The 24,432-nt window shown below is 40.6% G+C and overlaps 1 protein-coding gene across 1 annotated transcript in view; it reads right to left on the minus strand.

Moving 5' to 3' along the window:
- gpc5a (glypican 5a) overlaps positions 1–23,376 on the minus strand; it is a 157,573-nt gene extending 134,197 nt beyond the window's left edge. The window contains exons 1-2 of the mRNA XM_085355834.1: positions 23,226–23,376; positions 19,131–19,292 (exon numbers count right to left, since the gene is read on the minus strand). Of these exons, the coding sequence (XP_085211960.1) occupies positions 19,131–19,292; positions 23,226–23,376 (313 nt within the window). The remainder of the gene's footprint in view (positions 1–19,130; positions 19,293–23,225) is intronic.
- Between the last annotated feature and the right edge of the window lie 1,056 nt (positions 23,377–24,432).

Raw genomic sequence — 24,432 nt, forward strand, 5'->3', positions numbered from 1 at the left:
AAAAACTGAGTCATGACGGCTGGGAGAAAGCTGTTTTTAAACCATGCTTTTCTGCACTCTGGGACCCGAAATCTTCCTCCAGAAGGAAGAAACTGAAACTCAGTGTTCAAAGGGTAGCTAGCTGTCAAGAAAAACCAGAACAAACCCACCGCTGTAACCATCTGGCGTACAGGGATGCTGTGTTCTGCTGTGGTTCACCAATCAGCCTGTTAAGATCTCTTAACAATTTGATTGGGAGAGTTTCTGTTTTCTACAGATAAATATTCAAACCACGACACCGAGGGGAAAGGATAAAACAGATCGAGCAGAAGCATGCTGAAATAAAACCATCGTGGTTTTATTGGCGTGGAAACAAGAACGCTTTCTCAAACACGAGAGTCTCTGGTCCCCATTTTTGCACGCAGCTTCAAAGCTTGATTTAAAATTCAGCTTTGAATCAATGATTGTTCCAAGATATTTATAACACCAAACACATTCTACAATGGAACCCTTAATGGACGTGGTCGCTTGTGCATGAGTACACGATCACATCTTTTGTCAGAATCATCGTTGAGTGGGACGCGGCTGGTCACGTGATCCTGAAGACTCGTCTGCAGACTTTAAAATGTCCCTGTTTTTTCAAACCTGCTCTGATACATTTGTGCACAAGATAAATAGCGAGGGCGAGAGCACGCATCCCTGACTGGACAGGGTCCCATGTACCCGGACTCTTTGACTTCAGCTTGTTAAAAAGTCAAGAATCCAGCCCACGAGATTTTTATTCATGCCGAATTGTTCTAAAAGCCATCTTATTAAAATACAAGCCTGAACTGTGTCGAAGGCTGAACGGTAGGCTTTCCCACTGGTGTTTAACAATCAGGTTCAACAAGGTTACTGTGGCATCGTTCACTCCTTTGGGTGGTCTGTAAATAAACTGCATGGAGTCATGCCTGTGCTCAGCTTGCATTAAAACCCCTGACTTCACCAGTTTTTCATGCATTTTCTAAAGTCATTTAAAGTTTTGAGATAACTAGATTTAGGAACAGCAACTTTCCATACAATAGGTACATAATGTGCCTGCAAAGACTTATTAAAAATGTAATGAAACCCAGTACTAAGGAAGGTAAAGGAGCATTATGACAGGATAAATTAAGACAGATTAATGGATGGAATCAGGCTCAGCTTGCCATCAGGCCTTATCTCTGTTTACTTCCTCCTCCACATCTCGATATCATATATATATATATATATATATATATATATATATATATATATATATATATATATATATATATATATATATGCTCCCCACCTCATAGCAGCTGACAAACGCATATTTATCCAACGCAAATTCAGTCATCCTGCCATAAATCTAACTACGCCCACCTACAACAAAGAGCCTTCTCTCTATCTGTCCATATCTGTGCGAGGATTGCTTTTCTCCATCTCTCTCTTTTCCCCTCTCTCACTCTCTTTTCTGCAGCAGGCTTGAGAGTCAATATTTCAGGATCTGTTGCAGCACTTGAACACTTCAAAGAGAACAGAGCTCTGCTGTGAACATGGCCTTTAATACACCGTTCAGGAAAAGAAGCAGAGAGGGTCAATAAAAAAGGACCACAAGGGCTTCTTTTGGGGAGGGGTGTGTGTACCTGTATTACTCACGTTGTGAGGATCTCTCTGTTTACTCTCTGTTTATATTGACAGAAATATAAAAGTCTCTAAGTTTAGGTTCGGGGTTATGTTTGGGTTAGGGAGGCAGCATCGTAGCAGCCACTGAAATGAATATAAGTCGATGTAAGGAGACAGAAAAACAGCTGTGTGTGTGTGTGTGTGTGTGTGTGTGTGTGTGTGTGTGTGTGTGTGTAGAGCAAACATCTATTCATACGCTTGCAGAAACAAACATCAGGTTTAGCACACTTTGACTTTTTCAGAGGATTTTCAAAGTGACTCACACATGCAGAAATGCAGACAGAAAGAACGGGAGCGCGAGCTGTCACCGTCTTAGCAGCCAAAGTGAAAATAATAATATCATAATAAAGCTTTCATTAGCTTTCAAAGGTGGCTCTGTGTGAGGCTGTTCAGCGTTTCCTGCGGCTGGCCTCAGGGAGCTGTTAGATGCCAGCAATGGAGCCAACAGGGCTGTCATAAACCTGAAAAGAAGGCCTAATGCACGCAGGCTGCCAGTGATTACTCTATTGAACTGGGTAATTACATTAGATTTATATAAAGACCACGATATGGAACATTAGGTTGTAAGGTCTGAAAAGCTTTGTAATCTGACCCCACTGACTGGCCTACACAAGAAGATAAACTTTTAACTAAAGTAGCCACGTAAGAGTGGCAAAGAAGAGCATGTGATCCCTGGTATTCTGCATTAATCAGTCTCACAGTCATCATAATCTCTGTGTCTGCACTGAGCATGCCCATATCACCAGTGCAGAAGGAAAAATAAATAAAACAAGTAAACACTTGGATGTAATAACATCCAAACTAAGAGATGCACAGGAAGAACTTTCTCCCATGTTTTCCCCCCTCTCACAGATATGCTTCAGCTCAGCCGTGTTTATCAAGATGTCTGGAGTGAGCGGCTCTCTTGATATCATTCCAGATGATCTCTAAGGTCTGCGCTATAATTAGGCTGCTCCAAAACAAGGATTTCTTTGGTTGAAATCATTCTGCTGGAATTTTACTTTGATGTTTGGGGTAATTGTCCTGCTGCACGATTCTCCTGCTGAGCTTCAGCTGGCGGCCTGCCACCTGGACATTATCCTGTAAGACAAATGACTATCCATGACAAACTTAGGAATTCATTTTCGAAAATGTCCAACGCAGTGCAGCGAAGAACCCCAAATCATCACGACGACTTCTGCCCAGCCTTCTTCCCCTCACCCCCGACTGGTGGTGGCAGATGGCCACCTCTCCCAGTGTGAAGGAGTTTTCACCAGTGTCCTTTCAAAGTGATTGTTGGACTTTCTCTGTACTACTGTAGGTCTTTACCTTACGATATAAAGCTCCATTGTGCAACGTTGTGATTTGGAGTTATATAAATAAAAATTCAACTAAATTAAATTCTAGGTCCACAACACTAAAGGATCTTAAACACAGATTAGGAGCACCATGAAAATAAAATGAACAATATCCCAAAGGCCAAGTTAATAGCATGAAAAGTACATTTTCCAATTTGTCTGTTTTTAAATTTTATTTCATTTAATACTTTTCTTACTATTGAAAATCTTTTTCCTTTTGCTCGCTCCTCAGTCATTTAGGGAACTCTAACATTGGAGCCCGGTCAATATATCAGCATCTATAACAATCAATAAATAAAAACTGCAAAAGTACAAAAAACACAAGAGAAACACCCTTCAAGCATGTTATCAGCACTGATGATGCATGCCTTGTCCACCAGAGGGCACTCTGTAACATCGTTGTTGGCATTAATGGCCTAATATATATGTCTATATATATTTAAATATAAAATCACTGACATTGGTCATTGGTTGAGTCAGGTTCTATCTGAAATACTGAAAAATATGCTTCTACGAAAATAACCCCACACAAGCAAAAAAAGATACCTACTACATGCATTTAAATGTGACCCCAAGCGCTCCTTTGCGAGAGGACCACCAGCTATTGCACAGCACAGCCACCAAAGCACATCCTTCTGGGAATACAAGCAGTTCGAACTGTCCCTTTACAGCAATCAGTCAAACTAAAGAAGCTGATACTTCCGAGGGGGCTAATCAGAGGAGGATTACAATGTTTCTATTAGACAGTTTTATCAGCTGTAGTGAGCAGGACACCAGACACTGGACGTCCCCGCCCCACAGTAAAAACAACATTCATTTGTCACTCATGCCAGGATACTAATGATAAGCAGGACAATTATGCCATTATACCAGTATGTAGGGGGGGAAAGGACAGGATGCAGGGGAAGAGTGTAAGAGGAGTACAGACAGTAGCCTTGGTGTGTTGCTGTGTTTAGGATTCTATCACACAGATGACTACGCCTAATCCCTGAAGACTCCTTCCTTACTTAGGAAAAACTTCCTTCCATCCAGCTGACAGAAGAAGTGATATGTCTTTTTTAAAACAAATACAGGAAAAAGGAGAAAAAACAAACACTAACTCTAGTGAACTGCAAGAAAAAGAAAAGAAAAGAGTGAGCCAGGCAGCAGTATATGTTCTGTTTTGTGTATCTTAGAAAGCTACAACCATTACACTTGTATCCGATACTCCTTTAAACTGGACATCAAACTTATTTAAAGAACCCCGGTTTAACTTGAGGGCTACTTCCAGAAAAAGAGACTATTACAGCCCCAAACCATTCACTTAACATACCACCAAATCAAAGCAACATGGTTTTAGTGGGAACTGGTGAGTGTGAGCTCAGGCTTTGCTGTACACAGCAAAGACTTTTTTTTAAGCTGCACCGTCAGCTTTTCTGCGCAAACTTCACACTGCAATATTACCCCGCTGCCCTCCTCACTACACTATGTAAATCCTAAAAACTGTGTAAACCTGTCACCAGGAGTTCCTGTTTAGCAGTGTAGCACTGTGTCATCTAATCTAGAAAATGGCCTTAAGACAAACAGCCAGCAGCCATAAATCTACATTTCAAATGCGAGTACACAGGAGACAATGTAAAGTGCTGACAAGTGTGGGTATTTTTAGGGCTCATCTCTATGCATCGAGTGACTGCAGTGTGTGTGTGTGTGTGTGTGAGAGAGAGAAAGAGAGAAAAAGTCAAAGATCAAATGCCAAGACAGAAGAGAGTTCACGTGCACATGTGTTCATGCTGGCAAGCCTGCGTGACTGCTAACGTCCACTTCTGGAAGGCAGTAAACAATCCAGGATTTGTGGAAATGTGTCAGCTGAAATAAATCTCCGGAGCAGCAGTAAACTGAACACACACGGCAGCAGAATGATGGAGAGTCCGCAATTAGTTTCTCGTCTGACACTGTAACTGCACTCGAGGGTTTCTGCTGGAATGTCAGATGAGGATGTTGGGTAGTTAAAAACAAAAGAAAGGAGTATTTATGGAAAAAAGACAATATAAAACAGCAGTTTACATGCTTTAGGTTTCTGTGGTTCAAAAGACTAAAACTAATCTAAATTCCAATCTAAAGAGACAAAATAGAGCTGTGTGCTGCAGTACATGATGCTGCTGTTCAGGTTTGCTGCAAACAGCAATGAGAACGCCAAGTAGTTGAGCAGAAGAGCCATAAGGAGAAGCACATTTTTGCCTTTCACATCCACCTGAGTGGACAAAAGATTTTTTATTTACTTTTGTTAAATTGTTAAAGTTTGTTTTTGTATTTATTATTTGCTCCCATCGTGTTAAACAACACAAGGACTGCAGATAAAAGAATAAAAACTTTTTTTCCTAATGTGACACTAATGTAAATATTAATTTATTGGAAAAACAACTGTAATCCATCATAAACTGCTAAGTTAATGGTACTCTTAACCTACACAGTCAGCATTTTTGTTAAATTTCCTTCCTGACTTCAAACAGGATAACTTTATTAATATGCTAGTTCTTTTCCAGCCTTACAGAACAAAAGCACTTAACCCCCTTAATGCCACCGTGTCATCACTGTGATGATGTTAGGCATAGCCCCCACCCACCCCGCCATAAACAAATAAGCAAAAACAAAAAATTAAACTATAAATGACACAAATGAACTCACATATTCATACAGCTCTTTTAATGCTAACGTCCTGCACAGCACTGTTGCTGTTAGACACTCACACTCTGTTGCTTTGTGTGTTTTTGTACTTATTATGTGTTTAACCTCTTCAGATTTTTCTGACACCACTGTTTTATCCTCTTTGTGAAATCAGCTGCTCTGCTATCAGTACCCTTGCCCCTGTATGTGACTTTTTAGATGCCAGCTATGAACGCGTAACATAACAATATCTTCACTTATCGAGATTAGAAGGTATCAGCTTGATAATCATCTTCATGCGATTGCCAAAGTCAGTCTAGATTAACCCATACGACACGAAGATATCAGAGACCAGAAGCACAGACGTCAGACTTCGGTGTCCCAAAACTTAAAACATTTTAGTGTTTGTTTCTAGAGACTGCACAGACTCCAACGGCAGAAGAAAAGAAGAAGATAAAGAGGAGCAATCTATGATAAATGGCGTACACCGTGGAAACATGTTCAGATAACAGCAAGAGCGCAAAAGCAAAAAACAGAGCTACAGGCCGGCCAGCAATTACACAAGAACTACAAAACATCAAAAACAGCTAGCTTTGCTTCAAAGCTCTCGAGTTAAAACAATATTTCATTGTTAATTCATGCGAGGATTACACAAACATGATGTAATATAGTCTTTAGTTTTAGAGTTTCAGATTACCCTGGAGCCAGAGTAGCGGTTTCCTTATTTCTAGTCTTTAAGTAAATCAGTTATTGCCTGTTATCTCATTATTTGACAGATTTTACCGCACAAGTGGCATCAATCTTCTAGTAAAACTCGCTGTCACACAACTAAATACATACACGCTTCAAAATGTCATATAATTTCTGTACCTAAGGACAATGTCAGCAAGATTAGAAAACCTCTGTGTTAACCAGCATGTCTGATACAGGGCTTGTAATACATGACAGAAGAAATAGCCACAGTCAGTCTGACTATATTGTTTCCTTGCAGAAGCCCAAACGCCTGGATTGTTGGAGGGTATTGACTCTGAATAATCCTGCTTCCCTCTAAATCCTCATCCTCTGACTTCAAACACTGTGCAAAGACTTTCAATGGAATCTGGCATCCTCCCAACTTTCTCTCCTTCAGTCGGTCATTCTTCTTCTTCTTCACATTCTTTTTCACCCTCTGTCCTCCCCTGGATCAACTGTCCAGCCTTGAATCACAAAGCCAAGCTCAAATTCTGTGGGAATTTCGCAGAGAGGCCCCTGCGATGGTTCACACACACACACACACACACACACAAACTCTGGTAAGGGTGACGACAAAGAAAGGACGCCTGTAAACCCGGTGGACAAAGAGTCTGCTAAATGAAAGGTCCCACACAAGGTTCAGGTTAAAAAAGATTCGAAGTCCACTATTTGAGCTATTAAATCGTCATTCAAATCCAACCACGTCTCAGTGTATTCAATTTATGCAAGTATTCCCCGCACATTCATGTTTCAAGGTCCACCAGGTTAGCATGCCTTTACACCTTTCTAACCTCCCAGGTTTCCAATCTTTCATTCGCCCACATAAAAAGATGCACTCGGGGCTTTTTATATTTGACAGAAAGATTTGAGGCCATGCATAAGTCCCCTTGCGTACAGGCTAATTGTTTGATAACATTGAAAGACGAGACCCAGTCTAAGGGCATGCTACTGATGGTACTGTGAAGCTGTTCTCGAGTTCACGGTGAAGTTAAAATACATCGTGGTCCCGCTCTTTTCAACGTGTGAACAGGCGATACCTTTCCTTTCATCACCTTTCATCAGCATTAAACCCAAAGTACAGGTGTGGGAATGTCAACAGGATCCACCTATGCCAAACACTGGAGACACAGATCATTCAGCATCACAAACTTCGGGCTTATGGTGCCGCTCCACGAATTATCAGGGCATCATCTGCATTGGGGGGGGGGGGGGGGGGAATCAGTACTCCTAGTAATCATTTTGATGGGTATGACTTTATTCAGGCATTTGTCAAAGACGACAAATACTGGCAACCACCAGTGCTACCCCTCAGCCTCCTAGCAGACACACTTGTGGTATCAACTTGTCAACTCATCGTCTCATTGTCGAGCGGCATTACCAAGATTTTCAGAAAACTTGACCTCTGACTACCTCATTGGTCCTTTACAGCTAAAACAGACCAGACTTTTTCTAGAAGTTCCAATCTGCAAATCACCAAAAAGCACCACAAGAGGGCGATCATCACTCCAAGGAGGAAAAAAAAGATCAGAAAAAAATATTACTTATTACTTAATATTAATAATTTTAAGTATTTCCCAGGATAACTGAAATCAGCGTTACATTGTTACAGTCATCAGGATTTCTCCAGAAGGGAGCATGACTTTATTAACAGACATGTCAGTGTGGAGGTGGAGCAAACAGTAAAATAGCACATGCATCTCCAAGACCTTCAAAATTGAGGGTGTTGGTTAAATATCACCACAATATAAAAGCCAGATGGAAATCTCCCCTTTTATTCTGCAGCTCCAAGTGCTGTTTAATAGCCAACACGGTTTCTGACGTGAAGAAAACAAAAAGGCAGCTTCTATCTGAGGCAGCCTGGTGTTTTTGAAAGCAACATGAGGAATGTTCATTTCCAAGACAAAAGATCCTAAAACGCAGGCTCCTATAAAAAGCAGCATATTTCTCCCTGACTGAGGCCGGCAGCCAATTTGTGACCAACATAGAAACTTTACTGGAAGCAAACACTGTGTTACTGTAGTCGCTGATGCAGTGCAGCCCAGAGCTGGTCGCAGCGCAATATCTGACCTTGGTAAGAAATTACTGAGAAATTCTTCGAGAAATGTGGATGGAAAAGGGGCCGTTAGTTCAGTGTGCTGGCTGCTCTGGCTCTGCACCTCTTTGCCCCGGCAATCACAAAGGAATATCATCACAGAAGAAGAGTGCCTACGCAAGATTAAGACTCCTGAAGCAACAAGTCAGCAGCACAGACGAGCGCTTTCTATACACCTATTAAATAAAGAACCATTTAATCTTAAAGAGTTCATTGGGTATTTTGAGGTAGAGCTGTTCATGCGTCGTAGTGTAGATTTAAAATGCTACTGAGAAACAGGCTGAGGTGGAAAAAGCGATTTACGTAAGTGATGCAGTTGTGTTTTATTACCATCATAACAAGTGCAGCCTGGCAAACTACAATCTGATTACAAAGGAGCACTGGAAAGAGCAGTAATTGCAATGAGTTAACCTCGACCCCACTGGCTTCACCTACAAGACAAAATAAATTAATAAAATAAGGATTTATGAAAAAGCCATTAGAGATTTGGACCTTAGCTGACCCTCTGATAATAAATACAAGCTGCGTTTTGTTTTGCATTACTAGCTCGGGGGCTCTAAAGATGGAAATGTCCAGCACCATTTTATATTTCAACTAGATTGCTATACAAGACAGGGAACAAATAATAATGCAGCACCTGCCTTTAGGCCCAAACACGCTTGATAAAAGAAAATGGGGCGTGGAGCTCCCCAGGGCCTGAGGCCCAAGGGAAGCTGCTCGGTTGGTAAATTAAACTCACCTCAAGGGGTTTTTGGAGGAGCTTATGAACTCTTATGGGCTTGCAACAGCCAAGTACATTAGAGGAAAAAGTCACAGACTGCTAATTACCTTCATGAATTCAATAATAACATACAAAACGAGCCAAACTAAGGGAGGAAAAGCACAACAGCTAGAGGCAGATATCCAGGATTGAATCACATCTAAACATACCAGAGAATATGTAAACAAAAATCACCTTACTGAGATTTTATTCTTCTCAAAATAGGGATGATTAATGTGGATGAATTTTTCTCATTTTTCTGTAAAATCAATATTTATAGGCACACTGCATGAGTTAGAAAACTACAGATTGAAGCAGGATCCCCCTCGAAAACTCCAGTTGCTAAGGAAAAATGAATATTCCCAGTTGCCAAGTAATTGCTGGCTGTCACCAGTTGATATCAGTGGCAAAGACACTAAAACAGCAACCATTTGGAAACTGGTTGGCGGAAGCACGTTTTCCCCTATCAACCTGTCACCACTGACCAGTCTCTAGCCCTGCATGACTTGGACTAAAGCAATCAATTCACTCACCAACCAGTTAGAGAATACACATTCTTCCTTGATGACCGGTGGCTTGCAGATGGGTCTCTAGGCCGGTGCAATCGGGACCTTAGCATTCCTGACTTCTTACTTTACCTTCCTTAGATTCACCAAACTGAAATGTAATTTTTCAATCACATTAAAAATGAAAAATACTCTTTTTATCCAAATCAAGCTCAGGATCTTGTAGTTTCCAAAAGTGTTACCCAACTGAGTAATAATTTTACTTTACTTGAACAGAATTTATACACTGAAATTGTACTTCAAAAATCAAAATTAAACCCCCCAAGTTACAAATATAATGTGTAATTGGAAGCGATTAAAAGCAACCTTACTTCCCTCCTACTAAGAGCTCCTTGTTTGGCACAGAGCACATTTAACTAATTTGACAGCTGACCGCGGTCTCCTCTCAGTCAAGCTGTGGGGCCGCTGCCATTCAGCTGTGTTCCTTTTATCAATTCAAAGAGCAAAGGATGGGCAGTGGATCCTTTAAAAGCTGGTAAACAGAAACACAATTAGTATTTATGAGAGCAAATTGCAAGTCCTGAGAACAACAGGCTAGCTTTCCACTTCAGCGATACCAGCAGCCAGCCCTGCCTATTTAATGCTGCATTCATCAGCACCAGTGGAGTTCCTGACAAAATAGTAGCTTGCAATTAGAAGCAAAGGCTGACTGACTATGTCTGCTGGATTCCTGTGTCTCGTTTTTTTACCCAGCCTGGAAACCAAAATGACACACTGCCTGGAAGGAAGACCACAAGCCACAGAGTGTTAATGGTCACAACAGCTTCACGCCACAAACATTGATGTAAATTTATAACAGCCGAGCTCAGCTGTCTTATCAAGTGGTCATGTAGCATTCATTAAAGCTGGAAGATGAAATATGGCCTTTTCCCCTTCCTTGATTTACCAGCTGCAGTCCATATTTATTCATTCATGCTGTTTAAATTTTGATTTTTGTTATTGTGAAATACAGACTCTCTATCTTTAGATCTCGGTAAATGTACTATTGTCATAAATAAACTTGCTGTTTTTCTAGTTAGGACTTCTCTACAGTCAGAAGAGACAGTAAAAACCACTTTAATGACTGTTTGCATGGAGAAAGGAGATCATTCCTGAGCTAAAGACATACAGGAGACAGTTCAGCTACAATCAGGAAGGTAAAGAGGCATTAGCTGAGAATAATGACTGGAAAAGATTATAATATATAAGATTATATGAGGTTGCTAAAGCAGGAGACTCCACATGTTTGATTTTCTCCTTCTCTCATTTCTTCATGCAACACCAAAGGGATTCGTATTTCCTCCAGGGATCAAACCAGGGATCTTTCACTTCTATATAAACCACTACAGTATAAAGATGGAAAGCACAAGCAAAACTGCCAACCTGGCTCAAATGTGCTTATTAACGTATCTTATGCTCTCTGATTACCCCATTTTATCTCGTGTGTTTAATGTACCAAAGTTCCTGTTGTCTTGAGAAGCTCTCAAAAATTATATTGCATTTAACAGCGACATACAACCCTATTCAGGTACAACACTATCATGAAGAGTGAGATGATTCGCCTTGTAGAGGCAGCAATATTTAACAGAAATAACAATATATAAAGTTTTGGTTACAGCAGCAGTGAGCAGTAGTGTGGGCTACGTAAACAATAGATTCCAGGGTTAAAATAAAACTTATTGCTTTATTTAAAAACTATAGCTGCAATTCTAACATTTGACTCTGGGCTTTATTTACCTGAAGGTCCTTTTGTGCTTTTCATTGGTGAACTCACTGCATGCGCTTTCACATGATTCGTGTGTAGGTGGTAGAAGCAGTTTTTGGCGTGTGAGCCTCGACTTATGCCGACCGGTAAACGTCATAATTTGCAAAGTATAGTTTTCTGGGGTGTGTCAGACGTTTTCGTGACCAACCCGAATTTGTGCTACAGAGGTAGAAACAATCTCCCAAAATTATCATGGCTGGACCTTCTCCTGTTTGATGCTATGCAGTTCTGTCTCGCAGTCTTAAAAAGTGCATGTAGTACTTTGTAAGACTGCAAACAGTCATTCAAGGGATGGAAAAAAAACAAACCAAAAAAAACTACTGTACACTGTATTTTGCAACACCATGAATTATAGGATTTTACATCATCATCTGTATTTAACCTCATATTGCACAGCCTTAGTAAAAAACAGAAAAACAATAAAAACAGAAACCAAAAACAGACAAAATGAGACTGAAATATGACACAACTCTGTGTCCATTTTTGGAGATGTCTCCCTATTCAGCCTATATGCCCCTGTGCGGTCCAAAAAAAATCCAAGAGCATGTAGCTCAGCTGTGCATCAAATGCTGATTGGTTGACAATTTGGCCAGAACTGATGGCAGAGTTCACCAGGAACAAGAGTAGCAGAAAGAAACCCCATCAAATATCACATGAAAAGAGTATCCCACAGACCTTTTACACCAGAAACTTTGAGTTCTGCCTCCACCTGGCAACAGGCACTCTGTGCAGATAGACGAGCTGTCTGCTCCCTACGGCCTGCCAACAGAGAGCCACATTAAGCCCAGCAGGGCCCTCATCCTCTGCCACAGTCAGCAGGCACCCGAAGACACTGCAGTAACAGCATACCTAGCAGCTGTAGCTTCATATTTAACAGACAGATGTGGATCAAATGAAAGAAAAAGCATGCTCCTCAGAACAAAACAAACGAATCTTTTGATCGTTCACAAGTACAAAGTGCCACCATTATCATTTGTAGGCCAACCTCTGTGATGTAGCTGCACTCACACATGTACAGTAGTGTGTCATCAGCACACACATAAATTGAACTCTAGAGGAACTACAACTGTCTGCTAGACCAGCAGGGAGTCATTACAAATTCCTGATGATATTTTTACACAAACAGTTCTCCAGCAGGCGCGATACAATACTCCACTTTTCAAATGCCCCAAAGAAAGAAAATCAAACGCTTCTCCTGGAGGAGAGCATTGCTCTCATCTGCTATCTCAGACTGCTTTGCTATGATTTGAGCAACCCGACTCAGAAACTCTTCTCAAGCATCTCAACAGCTGATTCATAGTGGGTTTTGTTTGAGGTTTATGTGACTCCATCCCCACGGGGAGCTGGGGATTGCACAGGTTGGTTGCCATGGATGTAAGACAAACCTGCGCGAGATGAAAAAAGATCTCCCCTGAAGCGCCGCTCAGCAGGCTGCATATTTGTGCGTTGTGTGGACCAAGCGCAGGAAAACCTCACAACGCTGAATGAAAACATGCAGTCCTGGGAGACTCGCTGACAGACCGGCAGCTGGAAGAGGGGGGGAGGAAAAAAAAGCGGAGAACTCAAAGGCCGTCAACTCCATCTATATTGTTTTTTTCCTCCACTTCCTAGTTGCTCAGCAAACTTTTTTTTTGCTGTGAAATTACCTGACAGGCAGCAGTCAGGTTTGTTTAAGAATTAAAATGTTGTGAAAAAATTGTCTTCAGAAATGTAATGAACCATTCCTGCAGGATGAATTCTGCTTTGACGCACTGCTCACAATTAACAGCTCAAGAGCTCGTTTTCATTGTCTTAAACCACCAATTGTTTTCTTTTCCCCTCACAAAAGATGCCCTTGAAGATTTTTTTAAAGAATAAAAATACACCAGAGTTCACCAGGGGAAAAAAACAAAAATGTAAATAGCATTTTATGGGTGCCTTTTATTTCTCGGTGTCTCCTAAGTGTTTATCCAGCTACATTCCTCTAATTTCCTCATCCCCCTCTCCCTTCAGCAGCATCATATAAAGATGCCTAATTGAAGGCTTTGCACAGAACAAATGACCACATTAGCCGACCCAGTTTTAACTCGTGCTTCTTCCTGTCTGTGGTTGTAATGCATTAGACACTCTGCATGTTCTTTGTTGTCTCTCAAATTACAGTGCAGGCTGCCAATCATTTGGAGACTCCGTCTACCAGGGTTGTTTTTGCTCCACACCCCCACCCCCGGCTCTGGAAGATAAAGCTTGCCTGTCCATTTTTTTCTTTTTTTTATTATATACTATAAACATGAAGCAGAACAGCACCACAGGAAGTATTGAGAGTAGTTTTTTCCCCAAAGATGCTATATAAGGTTGCTGGCTCTTTGCTTTACTCCCATTATAACCTAAAGACAGTTGAAAGAAGTCCCACACTCACACAAGACGAATGAGAAATAATTCATTCATATTAATTCAGCATCACTGAACATTCCCCAGATAGGAGCTACGGATTAAATGCTTGACTTGGGATTCTTTTATGTCTGCACATGAACTGCAAAACAGTTCTGTTTCCACTCTGTTAAGATCTTAAAAACCTGCCAGACATTTCTGTCCCTCCGTGCTTCCCATACATATCGTGCCACAGTGAGTCTTCTCAGTGTGACAAAGGCTCTTAAAGCATGTACGCCAAATAGAACAATGCCACGTGGGTGGCTCTGGTGTGTGTGTGTGTGTGTGTGTGTGTGTGTGTGTGTGTGTGTGTGTGTGTAAACAGACACTTAAGGCTGTGAGCCAAAAAGTCTGTGTCTACATTTGAGCAAATATCAGCTCTGATTAGCACAGGTTCACCTCAACAACAAGACAAACAACATTCAACAGGTGTTCAGAGAAGAAGTTAGGTTACAATGAACTAAACGTCTCTTTTTTTAATCATTTGCACTTTATTGCTTGTTATGTTATCTTTCATATTTATGAGATATTATTTTCTAAGTAAACAGTAACTTTTAGAGAGTGATGTTTTGATAGGAGCAGTGTTTTTAGGTTTTTGTTTTGAACATACTTCAGATCCACAGACTGTACATAAAACACAGACATAACTTCCTCGGTATCGCCCACCAGTCTGTAGACCTATTAATTATTAATTATTATATTGTTAATGTGGATGCTAAATTTAGTATTTAAAAACAATGCACGATAAGAGTGAAGTGTTGGTTTCATTCATAAATTATCATAATAACGTTGGTTCAGGATCAATACTGCAACTGACCAATGGAGTTGTCTTAGCATTTAGTTAGCATTAGCCAAACTTTGGCTAATGCTATTAAAAACAAGAGCACTCAGAGAGCACAGCTTCCCCAAAGGGTGTGATCTAGACCTGAGTTTCCCATAAGTTCAACAAACTGTTATTTGTATCTACCATCACACAAAATTTTAACATGATATCTTACAAACTCTGGACACTACACAGCTAACAAACACACAAACAAACTGAATCAAATACATACTCCCTGCCTTCGGAGCAAGAACCATCACCACTAAACCAGCAGGAGTGATGTAACAGACTTTTATATAAACGCAGGCAATGTTCTTTTCTTTTTTTCCCCACATTGGAAAGCTATGAAATCACTGCAATGTGATTGGTCAGTTGGAATGTTGATCCTAGCATTATTATGACGATGCAGGAACAACACCAAATCAGCTTAACTCTTCACCCCTTACTAGGAGTAACCCTTGAAGCTCTTTTCTCTACAACAGAATGATGACAGAGATGAAACGTTACCTACCGATCAGTTAAAGCTGCCATGCCCCTAATAATTCAGACTTTTAGTGTTCATATCTTTCTAGAATACAACAAAATAATCCTTTGTCTGTCTATATATGTATGTTTGCCCATGAGCTCCTTCCGCACCATTGGGGCCCTTTTCCAGGAAGGGCAAACTCTTCAACAATGTCTCAGATTTTAAAAACAAACTCTGACTTCATTGACTGTTAGATCGGCCACTCTGATCTTCCTGCTCCAGAAAGGCTAATCAGAGTTAGTTCAATCAACTCTGATCTAAGTGCACGCAGAAACGAAGCCACCATCATTGGAGCGCCGATACCAGGATTCACCATGGCAACTGGTAAATAAAGAGCAGAGCCTCCATTTTAATTCAGTGTACCGAGGAATATGGACGCGTGTTTATTGACCGTGATATTTACCTTAAAGAAAGAGGAATGACGAAAAAAGTCCTTTTAATTAGCTTGGTGCACTTCATCAAACAAAGTTAAATAAAAAGCATATTTTTATAATGTCTGCTGACATCGTTTGCCCATCAAGAATCTTCATTAGATGAAGAATTTTACATTTGATTTTTAAATCTAATTATTCAGCTGTAAACAAAGCGTAAGTGACAGAAACTGAAACAGATGTGATATCAGTTACCCAGATAGCAACAGACTGTGGGGGCGGAGCCGCCCTTAAATAAAAGCTGTTTTTGCTCAAGTTTATGACCCTTTTGTTTTTTCAATAATTATTCAGTAAAGGTTTAATGTACTAATGGGCTGTAACAACCTCTTTATTTTATTTTATTTATTTTATAGAGGATTGCATTATTTCTGACATTATTACTGGACAGAAATGCTTAATAAGACTAAGAAAAAACGTTTTAATGGTTTCCAGTGTATGCATTTATAACCTGATCTAATATCAGGCTTCACTATCAGACACTGGCTCTCTTACAGTCATGGCAGAGATGTTTTACTGAGTTACTGGTAGCCTAACAGTAAGCATATGTAATGAGTGTGTTATACTTACTAAAAATATTCACAGCAGCTTTCCAAGTATGTTATGAAGGTCAACTTGCAGTAAAGGAAAACATGTTGTAAGAAATATAGTAACAGAGCAGTCTACATCTATACTTTAAATGAGAAGATCATGTCAGGATAAAGTGAGCTGCTATGAATGATGATGGGATGAGCTCGCACAGTCACCAGAGTGAAAATGGATCCAGGCCTGATCTGATCTGAATCCATGATCCTTATCAGTTTTGTATTCCTCTTGCCGTGCAACCAGACTCCAACAAAGGGATGGTTCAATGATCCGTTATAGGGCCAACGATAGCTACTTTCAGGCAGATCTAGTTCTGGGTTGACCCAGTGAGGCTGACTTAGGTGATTTCAGTGGAAAATATGTTGAATTTTGTTAATAATTTGATAACTCAGTCTGAATCTGTGAGTACATGTCAACAGGAAATGTAATCGCCTGACTTGCTTTTAGTATTTATGCACCTATAACACCTTATAAATGCACCTTATCATTTTAATTTAATTGACTGGTACTTATATAGCAATTTTCTACTCACTCTCAGTCTATTTATGTCTAAGCACTTTTATCTAAAATTCGTACGCACACACTCACACTCAGATGGATGCATCAGGGCCACTTGGGCTTCAGTATCTTGCCCAAGGATGCTTCAACATATGGAAGGAGGAGCCGGGAATTAGTTGTTAGAGGACCCGCTCTACCTCCCCCTCCACCAATTTCACAAGAATATCTAATATGTAATATCTATATCTGCAAAAGTTGGATTTGCCTAGCAACCACCTAACACATCTAATACACCGTTGTTGTTGTTGTTTCCTTTTCTCTGTTATTAAGCATACCTGCCAATCGCCCAAAAAATACTGCAGCATGGACATGTACTAATGTTTGAAATGGGCACATCATTAATAGAAAGAAAGAAAGAAATCACTCTCCTTAAAGCTGTCACAAAGAGCGAAGTTAACAATTTGTTCCAGACTATAAGCATATTTTTTTCTCCTCTAGAGTTTGACTTGCTGGTATTGACTCGGTTTTACATCCTGCGTCAAGTGGCCACTCAAGGAACTGCAGTTTTTGGCGGGAAATAAACAGATTTGTCAGATGTCAGAGATTCAGAAACATTCATTTTAAATGACGTTTACTAAGAAGAAACATTGATGGGAACCATTTCTTTTCATTTAATTTTATGAACTTTAGTTTTCAAAGCTATATATGATAATCAGAATATTAAGAATGAAAGAAACAGCTTCATCTGTTGGCAGCCCTGATTTAGTCTGAAATATAAAAACAAATAAAGAACCCAAACAGCTCATCAGCTTTGCATAATGGTGTAATATGTGAAATATTCAGTAACAATGCAGCTGTGACTCTTAATATTCTGAACGTCTGTTGCCACTTGTATTATTCAGCCTGGATGCTGGCTGCAGTCGCCGCTGTTTGTTGACTGATGCAAGCTGATGTTGACAGGGATCTCTGTTTAGTTTGGCACAAGCTCACTCTGGCTGCCTTTCCACAGACCAAACTATGAGAGTGCTGCTTATTTTCAAGCAGCTACTGGTTACCACAGCTGACCCCGGAGTCCAGAGGCTTTAAGGAGACCTCTGGAAGAATACACAGATTGACATTTAAGCAGGAGTCTAAATGCAATTTTTGTTTTGTCATAAAAAGAGCAATAGCTTGATCCTGCTAAATATGTCTGTGTGATTCATGTCTAATGTGATCCCTCTGTGCCACAGGGCTCCGATGTCCTTTATTACACTGAAGATGGACACAATGGTTCATTTTTAGTTTGATCCCAGGTTCCTGCAGCTAAAACTCCTAACTAGATTACCAAATGTACAACACATTGATGAGACTGTTATTAAAAACTCCATAACTGAGTGAAACTTTAACATTTTAGTGCCACGGGGAGTATAAAGCAGCTGCTACAATCCTTACACTTTCCCAGTGTCAGCAGTTTTAACTGTTTCAGATGTGTCATCCTTCATAAACTTCTGAAGAAAGGCTACAGTGTGTACTTTCTTTCAACTTTTCAGCCTTGAAAAAGACACAAGAAACATCTGATGACAAAAACAGGGCAATGCCCCTGCAAACCGCGACTGAAACACTGTGATCATGCAAGTCACTCCTATAAATCTCTGGAGCGTCGGGGGAGGATAACAGCACGCCTTTTTTTTTTTTTTTAAACTGAGAGACATCATTAAACTGAAGTGGCTTAATTGTATGTCTGAAATTGTACATTTAAGTCATAAGCTCTAAATTTGTTGCACACCCATTCAGCCATTGTATGTCGGCTATCAGCCGGAGTGAAGGGAGAAAAAGGAGAGCGTGCAGAGCGAGGCAAGTTGCTACCTGTAAGTCATTGTTGAGTGAAAGGATGGAGAGGAATGAAAAACAACACAGCGATGGAAGGATACATCAGTTCCTTTAAGATCCGTTTATGATGAGACAACTACCAAGGCCAGCACTCCGAATTCGAGATTATGGAACAGTCTTGATTTATTCCCAGGCACACACACCTGACAGATATTCACCCCTACACACGGCCTCTCTAGGCTCTAACAGAAACAACCGGCATATCTAATCTGAAGATCGCATGGTAGCTGTAAGGAGGACAGAAACTCTCTGTCTGCTCTGATGTGGAGTCTTACTGCACGCAAACTGACTCACCCCCTGTTTTGACAGCACCCTCACAAACCTTAACTCCTTTAAGTATACTTCAGCTTGAAAACATGAGAAAACATCTACGCACATGTTATAACGATAAACATTTGAGCTCAGCGCGTGCTTACGAGCACGACGACTGAACACAAAGAAAGAAGTACCCACCTTGAAAAGCGGCCACGTTGCGCGCTATGAGAAACTTCAGGCTGGAGCTGGACGTCTGGAGAAGGTTCTGGATGTCTCTCCGGGCTGCCACCTGGTACCTCTCCTCCATCTTTTTGGTGCAACATGTGGAGTTCTTGGAAACACACACCTGAAGGTCTGAACCTAAGATTCATCAACACTACATGTTAGTGAAGCTTGAAGCTTTACGGATTAAAACATGATAAAGCTAAAACGCAAAGAGGGGAAGTTGAAATCTTTTGCCATCTTGCTTTCAGATTTAAGGGATTTGACAGCCCACGCTACTATTAACACATGGTCACAGACGTAAGACATAAATTACAGGAATTGCAGCCATTTTTTATTTCCAGAGGCTCAACTTTAATTAGACAAACAAGCACGATTTTAAATATAAGGACTGTTTTTAGTACTTGATGAAAATCCTTTGCGGTCACTGTCTGCCTAAAGTCTAGAACTCGTGGACATGTAAGGCCTTTACTGCAGCCACCTTCAGTTGCTGCTTGTTTGTGAGTCTTTCTACCTTCAAATTTGTGTTCATTAACTCAAAAGCATGTTGCATCAGGTTCAGATCAGGTGACTGACTTGCCAATTTAAGAATATCCCATTTATCCTTCCCTTTTCTTTAGCTTGAGAAACTCCTAGGCTGTTTTTGCTGTTTGCTTTGGGTCATTGTCCATTTGTACTGCAAAGTGCTGTTTGATCGGTTTCGCAGTATTTATCTGAATCTGAGCTGAGAGTAAAGCCCTGTACACTTCACAATTCATCTTGCTGCTTCTATCAGCACTCACATCATCAATATCACTAGTGGCTGTTCCACTGACAGCTGTACACGCCTATGCCATAACACTGCCACCATGATGTTTGACAGATAATGTGTTATGTTTTAGATCGTGAGCCGTTCCTCTCCTTCTCCATACTCTTCAAGTTCATCTTGGTTTCATTTGTGGCCTCTTTGAGTTGTTTTCTGGCAAATTCTAATCTTGCCTTCCTGCTCTTGAGAGTAACCAGTGGTTTTCACTGTGTTGTAAACCCTCTCTATTTACATTCATGAAGGAGTGTCTTGATTGTAGACCTCGACGATGATACGCCTACCTCCTCGGGAGTGTCCTTGACTTTGTTAGAGGTTGTGATTTTGATGTCTTCTGTGGTCTTTTGGGCCTTTTGGTGCTTCTGAGCTGATCAATGTACCAGATTGCTGATTTGGCCTATCCTAAAGTTTTTTCTCTCTCTCTCTCTGATAGGGTTATTTTGTTGTGATGGCTTCTTTCACTGTCAACAGCATCACTCTGGGCCACATATTTTAAATTGCAGCAAAAAGCTACAAAATAAAAATTCCACACTTTAGATACTAAACTTTAAATGGTGTATCTGCTTCATTTGTCATGCAGTAACAAGGGAACAGGACCCAAACAGCCACAAAAAGGCTTGTCGGTCATCTGTCTAATTACTATAGTGCCTCTGAAAATGGGGGACTATGCAAAAAATATCTCATAATTTCGCAAAAAGTTAAATCTTTTTTGCAAAACCCCTTGAATTTAAACTGTAAATCTGCATTTTATTCACATATTAATTGTTTGATTTAAAATCCCCTGCAGTGATGTTCAGAGGCAAATCCACAAAAATTGTGTCTTTGTCCAACAAATTATGGACCCGTCAATGGAACTTTAATTCTATACCAAAACATTTCATCTTATGGCCTTCATCTTGGTCCCTGAAGAAGATGTTGCTGGACTTCTGACTTGGAGGTTTTTTTTATTAATTGACTTCTCCTTCATGCAGCTTAAGTTGGGTTAAAGTTGTGCCAGAAACCTATGCTTAGGCTGGACAGTGACCTCAGATGTGGCTGATGATGATGTTAAATTTTGCAGATATCTGGTCTGAAAACCAAAGTATTGGATGAATACATCGACGAAATGTGCTAGGCCAACAATTCATGTGGTGAAGAACCAAACTGCGGGGCAGTTCAATAGCTCTTGAGGTCCATTTCAGCAAATCTCATGCATGTCAAGCTGATGGAGGTGCAATAAGATGTCAGATTTAGTAATCTTCTGGGAACCATAAAGACCAAACATTTCAGTACAATACTTTAATGTGTACTAAAGCAATGGATGAAACTAGACCACAATAGAGACACATCAACAGGATGGATAAAAATGCATGTGCGCATGATAAACATTTGAAAACCTACTGATCAAAACTCTAATAAGAAACAGCCTACATATGTGAAGCATCAACAGCTTATCCTGAGAATTATTTCAAAGCCAGCGGACATTCGTCAAACATTGGTTAAGAAGACATTACAACAAGGCTTTTCTAGCAGTGCACAGGTTGATAAATGCTTTGCTGAAGCAAGAAACCCAAAACAACGAGATCCGGAGGTAAGATCTGCGTCAAAGCGTTATCGTCTCACTCAACTGATGTCTTGAATATGCCACTGCTGCAAAACACTAGCAGTCTTCCCACATAAGGGACAATCAAAACATCCTCATAGAGCCCTAAAACTCTGCAACAGCCTTCCCGACATGCCTAGGCAGAGTGTGCTGAGCTGTTGCCAGAGACACTATCAGTGCGCTGCGAGCTTCAAGAGTGAGGGGAGGAGAGCAGAGCAGGCGATGGCACACGTGGAGGAATTCAAAGTCTTCCTGATAAGACGACATGAAAGTGCCCCAGGTCCTGCTTTTTTAACCTAAATGCTTTCCGGAACTATTTCCATTTCCATCACTGCAGTCAACAGCATTTGACTTGCTGCGTTTTGACCCGAACTGGCACTTCTTATCAGGCAGGCACTGTCAAACATGGAAACAGCTCTGTATCTTAGATTCCTGGAATTTCTAGGGGCTATTTTTCCACAAACCTCAGTTCAATTACAGAAAAAGAAAAAAAAACTTTACCTCTCACTATCTCTCATTACACTCACCGATGTATGTCAGGACAATAATCTGAATCCATCAAGGGAACGATTTACATCTTCCCACTGTCATGATGCACTTTAAGCCCTGAGGTTGTTAGAAAAGTGTGAGTTTTAAAGAGTGGCAAATGTTTTCACAGGGTTAGGAGCCACTGAATTAAGAGTTTAGAATGCTTACAGTTAAGTTTGCAGCAAACCCTAAATCCACACAGCCACACAGGCTGGTTTGAGGGGCAGGAGTGATGATGATAACATAAGGGTTATTTAGAGGTTTATGAGGCATTTGAGGGTTTTTCAGTCATTTGAATCATTTTTCCTCACTGCAGCAGGGAGATGGGGTGACGAAGTTTATAGGGAGCAGTTTGTGGCAGGATGGCAGTCAACACCATTAAGATTTACTTTTCCAGGAAGAGGTCAGAGAAGACCAGGAGCAGGAGGCGGCAGCCATCCAGTCAATGACAGCCTACATGAAATACCCACACCCATAATTCCCCCCGTCTTGAGCCGAATTACCATGGGTGGCGTTCAGAAAGTTAAGTGAGTCCTAGTTTGCCTAACTTTACTCACAATAATTCCTGTTTATCTCTCCAAGCCACTTATCTGCTGTAAACACCCGAAAGAAAGCTTTTCATCATGGCCCACTAGTAATCTCAGCAGCTTCAGCTACTGGTTTAGTGTAGCTGAAGCTGCCTGATTTATGCTTCATTTGCACTGGTATGTCTGCTTTTTTTAAAAATAATAATAATAATAATAATAATAATAATAATAATAATAATTAGAGGCATTTCCAAATTTATTTATGCTGAGTAACACTTTCAAAATATGACACTAACAGATGAATGAGTGGATTTTGTCTGAATCTTATATATCTTGATCTAAAGGTCACAAAGCCACATGTGAGTCCTCTTCTGTCATGACCATAACCGCACACACACACACACACATGAAAATGTATTTAAAATGCACGTTTTGTCACAGCAAAGACGGAAAATGACAGGTTAAAGCAGCTACACAGCAGTTAATGATTTCTGTACGCGGGTCTTCATTTCCTTCCAATCAGTGTTTCTTGTGCTGATTGGGTGACGTGAAGATGTAAATGAGGACATAGTCATTTGCATTACTGTCTATGTTTTGTGAGATTTCATCTGGAAGGAAACCTCTCAACGTACCTGGTCTTGGATTTGAAGGCAATAAGTGACTTGGTCCGATTTGTCTGAGTTGGAAAACTTTGCGCACTTCGTCGCATTTGTTTGCGCTGCCGAGTCCTGATGCACAGCAACATGCCAGGAGGAAAACACAGCGGACCCACAGCGCATCCATTTGTATAAAATCCTGGGTGAATGATCACAGGAAATTTAAAAAAATAAATAATGTAAAAAATAAATAAATAAATACTTAAAAAAGTATTTTTGGAAGTTGATATTTCTCTTCAAGCTAGAGCGCGTCGGTTATCAGGTGAGTCCACATCTCAGGGTTGAGCGTGGGCACGTGTCGGGTTTGTTTCCGTCGGGGAAACGCTGCGGATTACCCTTTAAATCCACACGCAGAGACAAAGTTACAGCCGTGTGACTTGACGCTTTCAAAGAGGCATGTTGGCCAAGTTGGCTGGACCGAGAGCAGAGGCGGTACCATAATGTTACCTGCACCCAGCGGTTGAATCCGCGTCACAAGCGCTACCAGGCAGCGCCATCTAGTGGGCAGAGCTCAGCATTGATCCGTCTTTAAAGCCTTCTCCTCTCCAAAACTTGGAAGGATGTCAAACTAATTTTAATATTTTAGGATTAAAATTAGATGAACTATAGATTTTCAGACTTTTTATTTATTACGTCCTCAATGAAGTCAGAATGGCTCCTATTCTGTAGGACATGAGCTTCTTTACAATCGCCAGGCTCGATAAACTAAAAAAGTACGAAGTTGTGGTTTTAATGACGCGTACGCCTGTGGTTTAATTGTGAAAAGATAAATATTTAAAAGCCCGTTTGTGTGCTGACTTTAATGTAAACTGGTGTGCCTGTCCCCCATTCATTTACTTCATTCATTCACAATTTTGCATGATGTTTAGGATTTGTTTCAACTTCATGAGATTATAATCTATGGCATCTAACTTTAAGCCCAGGTATGCAGTGTTTCAAAAAGAAAAAGAAAAAAAAAAAAGCAGTTGATCGCCATGGTACCTTGTGCTGCAGAGCTAACCCTAGTACAGATTATCAGTGTGTCAGTGCGCCCCAGGGTGGCTGTGGCTACAATGTAGCTTGCCATCACCAGTGTGTGAATGTGTGTGTGAATGGGTGAATGACTGGATATGTAAAGCGCTTTGGGGTCCTTAGGGACTAGAAAAGCGCTATATAAATACAGGCCATTTACCAGGCCAGATTA

This window comes from Diplotaxodon limnothrissa, linkage group LG1, assembly GCF_057381915.1.
Source record: "Diplotaxodon limnothrissa isolate DT_005_m linkage group LG1, D_limnothrissa_male_GT1.1, whole genome shotgun sequence".
In the NCBI taxonomy this organism is placed as follows: Eukaryota; Metazoa; Chordata; class Actinopteri; order Cichliformes; family Cichlidae; genus Diplotaxodon; species Diplotaxodon limnothrissa.